The sequence below is a fragment of the Uranotaenia lowii genome, chromosome 2 (genome assembly GCF_029784155.1).
Source record: "Uranotaenia lowii strain MFRU-FL chromosome 2, ASM2978415v1, whole genome shotgun sequence".
NCBI lineage: Eukaryota > Metazoa > Arthropoda > Insecta > Diptera > Culicidae > Uranotaenia > Uranotaenia lowii.
This window is the reverse complement of record NC_073692.1, coordinates 330,896,961-330,909,793: the sequence shown is the minus strand read 5'-3', so window position 1 is coordinate 330,909,793 and position 12,833 is coordinate 330,896,961. Positions and strand designations below refer to the sequence as shown.

General features: G+C 34.7%; 1 protein-coding gene across 1 annotated transcript in view; it reads right to left on the bottom strand.

Moving 5' to 3' along the window:
- Positions 1-12,833, bottom strand: part of LOC129742968 (uncharacterized) — a 61,534-nt gene that overhangs the window by 25,520 nt on the left and 23,181 nt on the right. Inside the window, exons 3-6 of the mRNA XM_055734912.1 lie at positions 7,570-7,790; positions 7,219-7,500; positions 6,966-7,150; positions 3,464-3,490 (exon numbers count right to left, since the gene is read on the bottom strand). Of these exons, the coding sequence (XP_055590887.1) occupies positions 3,464-3,490; positions 6,966-7,150; positions 7,219-7,500; positions 7,570-7,790 (715 nt within the window). The remainder of the gene's footprint in view (positions 1-3,463; positions 3,491-6,965; positions 7,151-7,218; positions 7,501-7,569; positions 7,791-12,833) is intronic.

The following is a 12,833-nucleotide window of genomic DNA, read 5'->3' as shown; positions in this document are numbered from 1 at the left end:
TGTGGTCTGATAAAAATACGGGTATAAATTTTTTTATTACAAGCATTCCGATTCAGCTCTCTAGTTCTCATTTTGATTTTTGGTGAAATGAAAAGATGGGTTCAAAAATTATATTTTTCGATAACGAAAATCTAAGTTTAAATTCTCAATTCTGTTCAAAATCGAAACCCTTTCAAGTGGATTTTTCTCCATACTAACGATATCATGAAAATAATGTCTAAACCTCTGAGTTTAAAAAAAAAAGCATCATGGATTCAGATTGATCCTTCTGTCAAATTTTCTATGAATTCTAATAACAAATGTTAATCATTATAGTAGTTTTTTGGCGGTTATCTAGCCGAAAATGTTAACCGATTTTAATCACATAAGATTCGTTGTGTGAATAGTTTATTTTAATTTTTCTGTTTTTCAAAACAAAACAATTTCAAATATTTCAAACATTTAAACGAAATTTTTAAAATACTTTTAATTCACGTCAGATTTGCTGTATTTCTGTGTGTCTTAGATTTTTGGAATCGTCAAGAATAGATTTATCCGGTACAATATCAAATCTTACAAAATAATAGACACCTAACTTTGGTTTTACTTCACTGTATTTCATTTTTTAACAAACCGACCAACAAACCGATTTTAGATTTTTGACATTATTTTGATCATCACTTCATCACATCACTAGAACAAACCAAAACCAAAACCAAAATTCTGATATAAACTTAGAAATCAAAATCAACTTTTAAAACAGTCATGACATTTTAAAAATAATTGCAGAAAAATGATAAAGGAATTAAGCGTAGAATCAAAAAAAGGATGTAAATGTTGTAAGAAAATATATTAAAGATTATGGAAGAAAATGCTTCGTTAAAAAATGAAGTTGCTCCTTCGAGTAAATACCTAAAAATATTCATATTATTTCTGAAAATCCTAATTTAGATGCAGCACTCAGCTCCCGGTTAACAAAATATTTAACTTTTTTTTTTACAAGAAACAAACTTGAAAATTTTGTTCACTTGAACTCATGCTCAAAATTATAACGAAATGCTTTCATGGATTTATAAAGAAAATTGAGAGATGGAATTCAATATTTGAAAAATTCAGAAACAAAAAAATATGAGAAAGAAATTTGAATGCACATAATTATTATTATCAGTATTCAAAGCATTATTAAAATCATCATCTGATGTTCATATTTGATCAGAACGGTGGTAAAGCTAATTTATTTTTAAAATATTCAATTCAAGAAAAACAAACTTTATTTCATAATCTCAACATTAAACGATCAAAAAATGCACGGTTTTTATACAATTAAATCTGAACAACAAAGAAAACAAATTCAACGAAAAACTTCCGTACCACCGAAGAAAATGACTGGCTTCCAAATGACTTTAAGACTTTTATCAAGAACGTAAACTGATTCCTATAATAATATATAATCCTGGGATATATTATCTGAACTAAAGGAAAACTTATGTTGCGTGATTTAAAAGTAGTCGAAGATTCCTTTGAATTCAGCTACAGTATTTGAAAGACTCAAATACTATTATTTCACTAGCTACTTGCTAGCATCCTCAGTGGGTTATCGACTTATTATGTTGCGTTCGTTTACTCTTGAAAATTTCGAGTATTTTCAAAATTTTCACACATTGAGCCGCAATTATACATCCAAAGAGCCGCATGCGGCTCGCGAGCCGCAGGTTGCCGACCTATGCTTTAGAGAATTAATTAAATTGATAAAGATTGTTAAACTTCGAAGGTAAGAATAGTTGGTGACGAACGGTTTTAAACCGATGTTTTATGAGCAATGGTAGTATTTTTCCAAATATTTAATTACAACCACAACGGACAAAAAGTTGTTTCTGTTGCCTTATAAAAATAACAGATAGCGCTCGATTGCGATTTGAATCTCATAATGACATATAAACATGTGCACCACAAATTCAAACGTAAACACAGGAACTGAGAGATAGCTTCTTTAATAATCCGGTACCGAAGGTACCATTATCTTGAATTGTCTTGTGTCGTACAGAGAGTTACTTTAAGTTGCTGTCGGCTACCGGTTGATTTCAGCTGATTTGAACCAGGGCAGCCGGTAGCAGAAAATTAAATTCCTTCCATTAACAACAACAAACGCAACAATCCACTCAACCGAGCTCCAAGAACGAAACGATGATGACAGAGCAGATTAATCACGTCTTTCGTTACATTTCACTGTGTATCTGTACATTTATTTACCTAACGTTCGAAAGAAGACGGCACACATCTTCACCTGAAAACGTGAATCCTGAAAGTGGAACACGTGTTTTGGCGATGGAAAATTATATCGGTTAGGGGTTCTGAGGTGGATTCTGGTTGAATGGGGGAACAAGCATGAAAAGATAGGTCTTCGGTTGGTTGTTTGAGCAGATTAGGACCGTTTACGGTTTGCGAGCTTGTTGGTGAGAAAATGCGACTTCCATCTGTGGTCGACGAAGCAAAAGCTTAACTCACTCGGAATAGTTAATGGAATTTGATTTCAATGGAGACACATTGTCATTGGTTTGATGTCTGTCTAAAAATTTCGAAAAGAAAATTCAGTCAACTAGAACTTCTCTGGAGTAATTTTCGGTAAGGATTCTAACGAAAGTTTTGTTTCGAGCTTGTTTTTTAAGGTATTTCATCGTGGAATGGTTTCACGGGAACAACGTTCAAGTTGTGCCCGAAAACTACACCCTTCTATGACGTCGAAATTGATTTGAATATATCATGTTCTTTTTAAATCAAACTGTTCTACAAAAGGTAGTACTAGAATTGACAGCAAAATAGGCCTTCAACCACCCTTTGGATGAGTTGAAAATAAATTTGACATAATTTTCGAATTTATAAATTTTTAATGTGCAGACCGTTCGTCACCTTCTATTGCGTTGAGTCATCGCAAACCATCCAATTGTCGAGGGATTAACTTGTTTTTCTAATCCTAGTAAAAATCCGTAGGAAATTGATCGTTTCTGGTGAATATCAATAATGTTTTTTTCAGAATATCTATTCTACTTATAAAAAAGAAAAGAAATAAAAAAACATGAACGAACAACGGTAACATCAAGAATGACATATCCAGTAACACAATCGAAACATTCCATGGGTATCATTCCGGGGACGGGGCATACGAGACAGGATGTGGTCGAAAATGATGGTTTTTGCAACAAGTTTGAGGTTATGATGAGAGAAGGCTGCGTCAAGGAAACACATCCGGTTGTTAGGGAACTTCAACAAGTGGAGGGCGTTGATTTTTTTTGACGAACGTTTTGAGGAACAGGAAGGTAACATGCATCGTTGAATTTTTTTTGGGTTTATTTTTTTTTCAAGAGGGGTAACTTTTTTTAGCTTAATAAACAATAGAAACTAACAAAGAACGAATAATTAAAAACTCTGAACATGGCAAGACAGATTAAAAAGTAAGTGAAGGTAGTAATATAAAATGTTACAGTACTGATCCTTGGGCAGACGATGCCTCCACCTAGGCGGGCAAATGGTGTTCTGAGTTAGTAGTATTAGTAGAAGCGGTAGTAATTGTAGTAGTAGAAGTAGTATTGGTAGTAGTAATAGTAGAAGTAGTGGTAGAAATAGCAGTAGTAGAGGAAGTAGTAGTTTTGGTGGTTGTGGTAGCAGTTGAAGCAGCAGTACAAGAACTAGTACTACTACCTGCTTTGCTAGCAGCAGTAGTAGTACTAGATGGAATGGTGACGGATGTAGTCCTCCTGGTCAGCACTCGTTTCACTAGTGACGACAAAGGGGAACGAGCGCACACAGTAGTAGTAGTTGAGAGGAGGAACCAAAGAGGAAATTTGTGCTGTAGTACTAGTACTAGTGATGCGCGGCAACGAAAACTGCAGCAATAGCATTGTGACCAGAATGACAAATTTAATTTAATAGAAAATGCCGTCTGATGGCGACTAAAACAGGCAGAGCGGGTGATCTCACGAGAGTGGTGGAAAATTGTGTGACTTATCGAATGAGATGTTGCCGATAAGCTGAAGAAGCTCTTCATGGAATATCAATCCAAGACAAAAGTGCCAGAATTTTAACGATCTAGTACTGCTTTGAATTTTGAAAATTGATCGAATTAACGCTTTGGATCCCACAAAATACGCAAAAAAGTCCTCAAATCTGAATTTTTAAACTCGATCAGAAATCTCAAACTCCCACGGTCAAATCTGAAATCTAAATTTGGAACCTAGCTTCGACATTTAAATCTTGATTTTACATATAAAATCTGAATCTGAAATCTAAATCTAAAATCTGAAACTGAAATCTAAATCTGAAATCTGAAATCTGAATCTGAAATCTGACTCAGAATTCTGAAATCTGAATATGAAATCTGGATCTGAAATCTGAATCTGAAATCTGAATCTGAAATCTGAATTTGAAATCTGAATCTGAAATCTGAAATCTGAATCTGAAATCTGAAATCTGAATTTGAAATCTGAATCTGAAATCTGAATCTGAAATCTGAATCTGCAATCTGAATCTGAAATCTGAATCTGAAATCTGAATCTGAAATCTGAATCTGAAATCTGAAATCTGAATCTGAATCTGAAATCTGAATCTGAAATCTGAATCTGAATCTGAAATCTGAATCTGAAATCTGAATCTGAAATCTGAATCTGAAATCTGAATCTGAAATCTGAATCTGAATCTGAAATCTGAATCTGAAATCTGAATCTGAAATCTGAATCTGAAATCTGAAATCTGAATCTGAAATCTGAATCTGAAATCTGAATCTGAAATCTGAATCTGAAATCTGAATCTGAAATCTGAATCTGAAATCTGAATCTGAAATCTGAATCTGAAATCTGAATCTGAAATCTGAATCTGAAATCTGAATCTGAAATCGGAATCTGAAATCTGAATCTGAAATCTGAATCTGAAATCTGAATCTGAAATCTGAATCTGAAATCTGAATCTGAAATCTGAATCTGAAATCTGAATCTGAAATCTGAATCTGAAATCTGAATCTGAAATCTGAATCTGAAATCTGAATCTGAAATCTGAATCTGAAATCGGAATCTGAAATCTGAATCTGCAATCTGAACCTGAAATCTGAATCTGAAATCTGAATCTGAAATCTGAATCTGAAATCTGAATCTGAAATCTCAATCTGAATCTGAAATCTAAATCTGAAATCTGAATCTGAAATCTGAAATCTGAATCAGAAATCTGAAATCTGAATCTGAAATCTGAATCTGAAATCTGAATCTGAAATCTGAATCTGAAATCTGAATCTGAAATCTGAATCTGAAATCTGAATCTGAAATCTGAATCTGAAATCTGAATCTGACATCTGAATCAGAAACCTGAATCTGAAATCTGAATCTGAAATCTGAATCTGAATTTTCTGAATTCTAATGCTGAAAAAATTGATCTGAAACTAAAATCAGAGTTTGAACTCTGAAATTTGAATTTACACTACAAACTTGAATCTGAAACCTACATACACCTGAAATCGGAATTCAAAATCTTAAACTAAAACAGAAATGAGATTTTGAAATCCAAATTAGAATTTGAAATTTTTACTAAAATTTTTTAAATCAAATTTTAGATTCAATTCATAGAATTGAGATACTTAAAAATTATAAAAAACAGATTCAAAATAAAGATTACATATTTTGACTTCTGAACGGATGTTTAGATTCCTGTTTTTATTTTAAAACTAAGAATTTACATTTCCGATTCAGGTTTTAAATCTAGATTCCGATTTCAAACTCAAACTTCTTAGTTTAAAATTCAAGATTAAGCTACATGATTTTGATTCAGCGTTTAAAATTAAAATTTGAAAGTCACGTTTCAAAACACAAATCAATCATCATAAAAAAAATTGAAATTTATGGTTCACATATCAGATTTCGGACTCAGATTGCAAATTTCAAGTTTAAATAATGATTCCAGATTCACATTCAGATTAAAATTTTCAATTATCAAAGCCAATTTCATATTTTCGATTCAGTATTGTGAACTCACGTTTCAAATTCACTATTCAAAATCAAACCTTTAATTCCAGAATCGAAATTGAGAAAACTGCTTTTTGGACTTGACACGAGCATTGGCCTTTTTTGCCGTAAATGACAAGGACACCTGGAATCGAAACTAGCAAGCAGCAGCAGCTTTGAAATGGAAAGATAAGGGCGGTCAAAACTTTGTCAATCAATCCGTAACCACACTACTGTAATAACTACTGTGTGAATAAGTTCGGAGGTGGGAAAACTACTTTATCTGAGTAATTTTCGGGAAGATTATTTTTTCATCATGACATTTTGGAAGAGTTAGTAGGAAAAGAAATTCGGAAAAAGGAAGAAGAATTTCAACTGCAAACAACGGGTTTGGGGATTATGAGAGGATGAAAATGTTAGAATGATAGAGATAGCAGTTCGAAATGTTTGATCTGACAGTAAAAAGCTTTTTAGCAGTGAGTGAGAGTAAGTTTAAGCAACAAACCAAGGGAACAGAGGCTTAGAAAAGTTTAAATTCGAAAATAAACAACAAAAATAAGTTTAAAAGGAAATGAGCTTAAACAAATCAGAATTTTTAATTAAAATGGATAGCGTTTGTGATTGAAAAGAAAGATCTAGCTTTAAACTATAAGTAACAAAAAGAGACAGGGATTTTAGTCGGAAGTGTTTTCCCTTTCTGTGGGGGTGGTGGCAAGGTCTTTTTTTGAAGATTGTAAGGAAACGAACTAGAAAGTTTTTTTTTGTTTAAGACAGAAAAGATGTCTAGTAACTGGTTTGAATCAGGGGGGAGGATTTACAATGATGTACATGTAGAATACTGATAACAACACGTTGAAACCAACGACATCCATTCTCAGATAATCGATAGTAGTACGATGGGAAGTCGGGTCACGGGGCAATAATGGGGTTTCAACTAACACAACAACAGAGTTACGGCCAGCGAGTGACAAGTTAGTAAGGGGAGGAATACAGTACCCGTCTTACCTATCCGTTTCGGATCTTTTAGGTCCGCTTTGGGCTCGATGTAGGGCGTAAGTTCGTCGTCTTCGTAGCCCATGTTCATCCACTTGTCCTTCATGATCGTTTCGAGGCTGGCCCGCTTGGCCGGATTCAGAACCAGAAACTTTTTCAGCAGGTTTTCGCAGTCTGTCGACATATAGAAAGGAATTCTGTGGGACGAAATGCGAAACCAAACATTAGGAACTAAATCTCGTAAATATTTTTCGACTGAACTTACCTATATTTTCCTCTCAGAACTCGTTCCCTCAGCTCCCGTAACGTCGCCCCATCGAAGGGTAACGAACCGCTGACCAAGGTGTACAGAATAACTCCAAGAGACCACACGTCCACTTCCGGGCCGTCGTATTTCCGGCCCTGGAACAGTTCCGGAGCGGCATAGGGTGGCGAACCGCAGAACGTGTCCAGCTTGGAGCCGGGTGTGAACTGGTTGGAGAAACCGAAATCGGCTATCTTTATGTTCATCTCACTGTCTAGTAGCAGATTTTCCGCCTTCAAATCTCTGTGAAACAAATAAAAAAAATCGTGTTAATTTTGTAACTAGAATTTTTAAGTTTTTCTTGCAACTAACCTATGAATAATACGCTTCTGGTGGCAGTACTGGACGGCCGACACGATCTGCCGGAACTTGGCCCGGGCTTCCTTCTCCTTCATGCGCCCGTGCAGCACGAGGTAATCGAATACCTCTCCACCGGACGCATACTCCATCACCAGGTACAGCGTTTTCTCGGTTTCGATCACCTGGAACAGCTTCACGATGTTCGGGTGGTCCAGGAGCTTCATTATTCGAACCTGTGGAGTGAAAGAAAAGAAACACAAAATTAATTTATAATTCGTTTTCACTTTCTTGAATTTAAAATTCTTGAGAGGAAGCATTCGCTTCGGGAAAAACTTGTTTCAACTTGATAACTTGAATTTTGTGTTATTGCCGCATAAGGTCATCTCAACAAACCCACCCACCCACAGACTCTGAGCCATTCCATACCGACCCGGCAACCAACTACTTCGGGGTGGAAGATTTAATTAAGGCATCAACATCAATTAGTTCTAGTAGAGAGGTTGGTACCTACTTTGTACTATGTATGTGAACTGACTGAACCGACTTTTATGGTGATGATGATGATGACGATTCACTTCCATCCTTCCATAAACGTTCTTCTGAACTTTGAGTGCGGTCCTAGTTGCGTTGTGGTTCGTTTACTTTTCTGTCGAAGCTATGGTTCAAAGTATGGTGGCGTCAATAAAAAAGTAAACAAACTTCCCTTCAAGTGAACTGAAATTACTGTTACAAACAGTTTGTGGAAAGTGCAGCCCGAGAGTTGATGGTCACCGTTTATGTGATCGGGTGGAGGTGTTAAGTTGACCTGGCCTTCACCTTTCAAGGTTCCGTGAAACGGTTTCATTTTAAATATGGTTGTCGTCTAATTGTTACAAATTGTTGATGTGCGTGGCTTTGTTGACATAGTGCCAATAATTGGTAAGAGGAAGAACAAACTTTACAAGACACTTCAAATTTCGCACACATGAAATGTTTGGATTCCAAACACGTTTCCAAAAACTCTAACTTTTTTAACAGAGCACGTCATATAGAAGAATTTTGGGAATTAAAAATTTGGGGGCTGAAACATTTCCTATGGATCTCATGAAAATTTTTAAAACTTATAAACTTTTAGGAGGTTTGTAAAGGATCACTTATTCTATCAAAAACAACAAAAACTGTAAATATTTGGCTTTCTAATCTACCATCATAAAACAAGTCTCCTTTCTACCATCCGGAAGTAGTCTCAACATGATATTCTTACATATTATTCATATTTAACAATATCTGATTTACTTAATTCATTTGATAATCAAACAAAGAAAAAAAAACAAACAAATTATTGGGTTAGATAAGTGATTTTTCTAGCATGAGTATGTGGTAAAATTCTCAGAGTAGGCGTTGTCTGGATGGCAACGCACGTGTTTTTTTTCGGGTCCGTGAAAATTTTCTCTGATTTCATTGTTTTTAATGGAAAAAGTTTGATAATTTGTTCGAAAATTTATTCCATTGTAAGAGTGACCGGATGTCTACTGAAACACTGATCAACGGAAGTGTTTGGAACGGGCCTGTGGGTTGATTGCTAGTGCTTGTGGTGTGAATAGTGTTTTCCTGTGCAATTGAAGTTCGGTTCATGGATATCCTGAATTTTAAATTGTTTTTTCCCTAAAACTAAACGAAGTCTACGAACAAGTTGTCTCATAATGTCGCTGAGATGTAACCACTTATAGATCTCACAAATTTCGACTCGATAACGGTGGTTAGTGTTCCAATAATGGTTCGCCTGATACAAAAACTTTTGGTGTAAGAAATGGGCTGGGACTAAGTTTTTGCACATTTAGTGCAAAGTGTTTGTTGGTCTGATTGTTCTTAAAATTTTGTTTCAAATATCTGGGCTAACCCGGAGCCCGCAAAAATTTTAATTTTCAAGTGGTGAACAAATTTAAACTTAAATAATTACACTACAAGAAAATTGAATAGGCACCAATGCCCTAGGAGTTGTAAGTGAGTAGCCGGGAGTGCCTTTTGTTCGTGAAATAGCAACGCTTATTCGCCGGAAAAGGATAAATTTCGTTAGATAAACTGATGTGTCAAAAGTATGTAACTGCATACATATTAGAAATTGTAAATTGTAGTGAAAATTAACTTTTTAAACTTCAAACTAATTATCAGAAACAGTTTTTTTTAGTGATGATAAAAGCAGAAAATAGTTAGCGAATGTGCTTGAATCGATTTTTCTGGGTTTCTTTGATCGTACAAAAGTGCCTGATAATCAAACAACTTGATGCTGAGTACCCGCAACATGGAATTCCATAGCGTGAAACATACCATATTTTCAGAATTTATGTAATTCCTGTACCTATCAACGAAATTGGTGAGCTCGTTCTATAATTTAAGTACTTACAAGTAGATTTCATGTTTATATTTTCAATTTACTAAGTTAATTTTAGGTTATTCCATATACAATTTCCCAAATGACATAAATTCATATTTAGGTCTTTCCATATTCAAAATATCATATGAAGCGTTTGGTAGGGATCTCCACGCTTCATTCCGCCCCTGTATCCTGTATCTTTTGCGGTTTTCATCACATGGTTGGCCTGGCCGTAGTAATATCTGCAATGCATAGGAATATGTAACAGGTAATACGCTGAAAAGAAAAATGATAGACGCAAGTCTCCCATTTTCCAGGATGCCTACACGTTTTGGCCATGTTGATGTAAGAAGAAGAAGAAGAAGAAGAGTATGTGGTAAAATTCTCAATTGATCTACAGAGAATGGGGCTAAGGATAGGGCCGTTTTCCCCATCAGCTTTATCCAACAAAGATTCGAATCAAGAGTATGCGAATCCAGGGGTCCCAATCGGTTATAGAAACTCTGCCGTAATCCTCGGTTTATGGTTATCTATGAGTTTTTCATTTCCTCTTACGATGTTAAAATTCTTTTATATCGTTCTTGATTCACTTCAGGGTTGGCTTCACTAGCTGTGGAGCGAATCAACTAGAGAAGGCAGAGCTATAACCAATATTTACGGGAGATTTCGGGTGTTATATGTTGAAAGATGGAGATAAACTTCTTTTAACTAACGCAGAAAAGCTCAAAAATTAGCCCAACAGTTTGAGTCTGCTCATGATTTTAATTTAAACGTTGTTAGTTCAATTGATGCTCAAATTTTCTAGAATTTGATGATATTCTTTCTAAGCTAAATGTTTTTGAAAATTCATGTGAGACAAATATTGAAGAACTTTAATTGATTTTCAAAAAATTTAAAAACATGAAAGCCTCGGAGGAAGATGGGATTTTCTATATTCTTATTAAAAAGTTGCCTGAAAGCACTTTAAATTTTTTTGTTAAAATCTTCAATAAATGTTTTCACTTGGATTATTTTCCCAATAAATGGAAAAATGCCAAAATAACTCCAATTTTGAAACCTGGAAAAAGTGTTCAGAGCCTTCAAGTTATCGACCAATTAGTTTGCTTCCTTCTTTAAGTAAACTATTTGAGAGAGTTATTTTGAATATAATGATGATTCACTTTTATCAGAATTCTATTTTCCCTGATGAACAATTTGGTTTTCGTCATGGACATTCAACTACACATCAACTTTTGAGTGTAACTAATATGATTAACGCTGGCAAATCTGAAGGTTATTCAACTGGTGTTGCTCTTCTAGATATTGAAAAAGCTTTTGACAGTATTTGGCACCTAGGTATAGTAGCTAATTAGCTCGATTTGATTTTCTCGTATATCTCACCAAAATTATTCAAAATTATTTGACTAGCCGAACCTTACAAGTAAGCTATCAAAATTCACGCTCTGAAAGGACACCCATTAGAGCTGGTGTCCCTCAGGGCAGTATACTTGGGCCAATTTTATATAATATTTTTACTTATGTACCAGAAGGAAAAGGTAGAAGATTATTTGCTGGTGATACTTTGCTTTCAGCCAAAGGTCGGAATTTACGGGTGGTACGCAGTAGATTGCAACTAAATTTAAATTCCTTTTTGAATTACTAGAAAATGTGGAAAATTTCTCCTAACGTTTCCAAAACTCAACTTATTTTATTTCCCCATAAGCCAAGAGCTTTTTAAAACCTAATGAAAATCATTCCATAACTTTTAATGGGGTTTCATTAGAATGGTCTGATCACGTGAAGTACTTGGGACTTACACTTGATCGGAATCTTACTTTTAAAAATCACATTGAAGATATTCAATCTAAATGTAATAAATACACTAAATCTCTTTATTATCTCATCAACAGGAAATCCCGACTCTGGCTGAGGAATAAGATGCTGATATATAAACAAGTTTTCCGACCAGCGATAATGTATGCAGTTCCGATTTGGTCTAGCTGCTGCGCGACGAGGAAGAAAGCCATCCAGAGGATTCAGAACAAGGTTTTGAAAATGATTTTGCGGCTTCCACCTTGGCACAGCACCGAAGATCTTCATCGGATTGCGGGCATTGAATCGATCGAAGAGATGGCCAACAAAATCATCTCTAACTTCAGAGGCAAATCGATGCAGTCTTCCATCGCAGAGATGCGCTCTCTCTACAATTAGTTTAATTTTAGGATATTTTTAGGTTTAGGTTTATTATAATTTTTTTTGACATTACTGGATGTTCTCCTACATTTAAATACTTAATTGTGCTCAACAAATTTAAGTCGAATAAATAAATTTTAGTGATGAGTAATCTATAGGGCTCTGAACAGTTCATTATTGAGCAGAACACCTAATTTAATGTAAAAATGTAATATTAATGTAGTGATGAATCGATACAAATAAAGTCATATTGGGAGACGCTGGATAGGACGGATGACGAGTTCTAGCTTTTAAAAGGAAACGTCAAGAAGCTGAATGACGTGTTAGATTCTCTCCACCTTAACATTTTACGATAGAGGTGCAGACCTCGGCGAGAATTGAAATCCGCTATTAAACTATGAGAGTTTTTTTTTTTTGATAATTATAATAATTTGAGAATGGTCATTTAGAAAATGATGACTTCCTTTAGTGGAGAATAATTTAAAAAAAAAACATCAGAATCAAGAGTATGAAATTTGGGCTAAATCAAAATTAGATTTTAAAATCTTAGATTCAAATTGGAATTAAAATTCAATAGCGGGACTCAATTTCCTTTTTTTTTAACATTAAAAAGAGGGTAGAGTGTATAAATCAACGCAAAATTCAATATTGATCGAAAAATTTACATTAATTTTGCATTATTCATACTCATATTTACGCTTATAAAGTGAGCATTCCAGAATGCCTGGTTTTATTATTTTATTTCCAACAA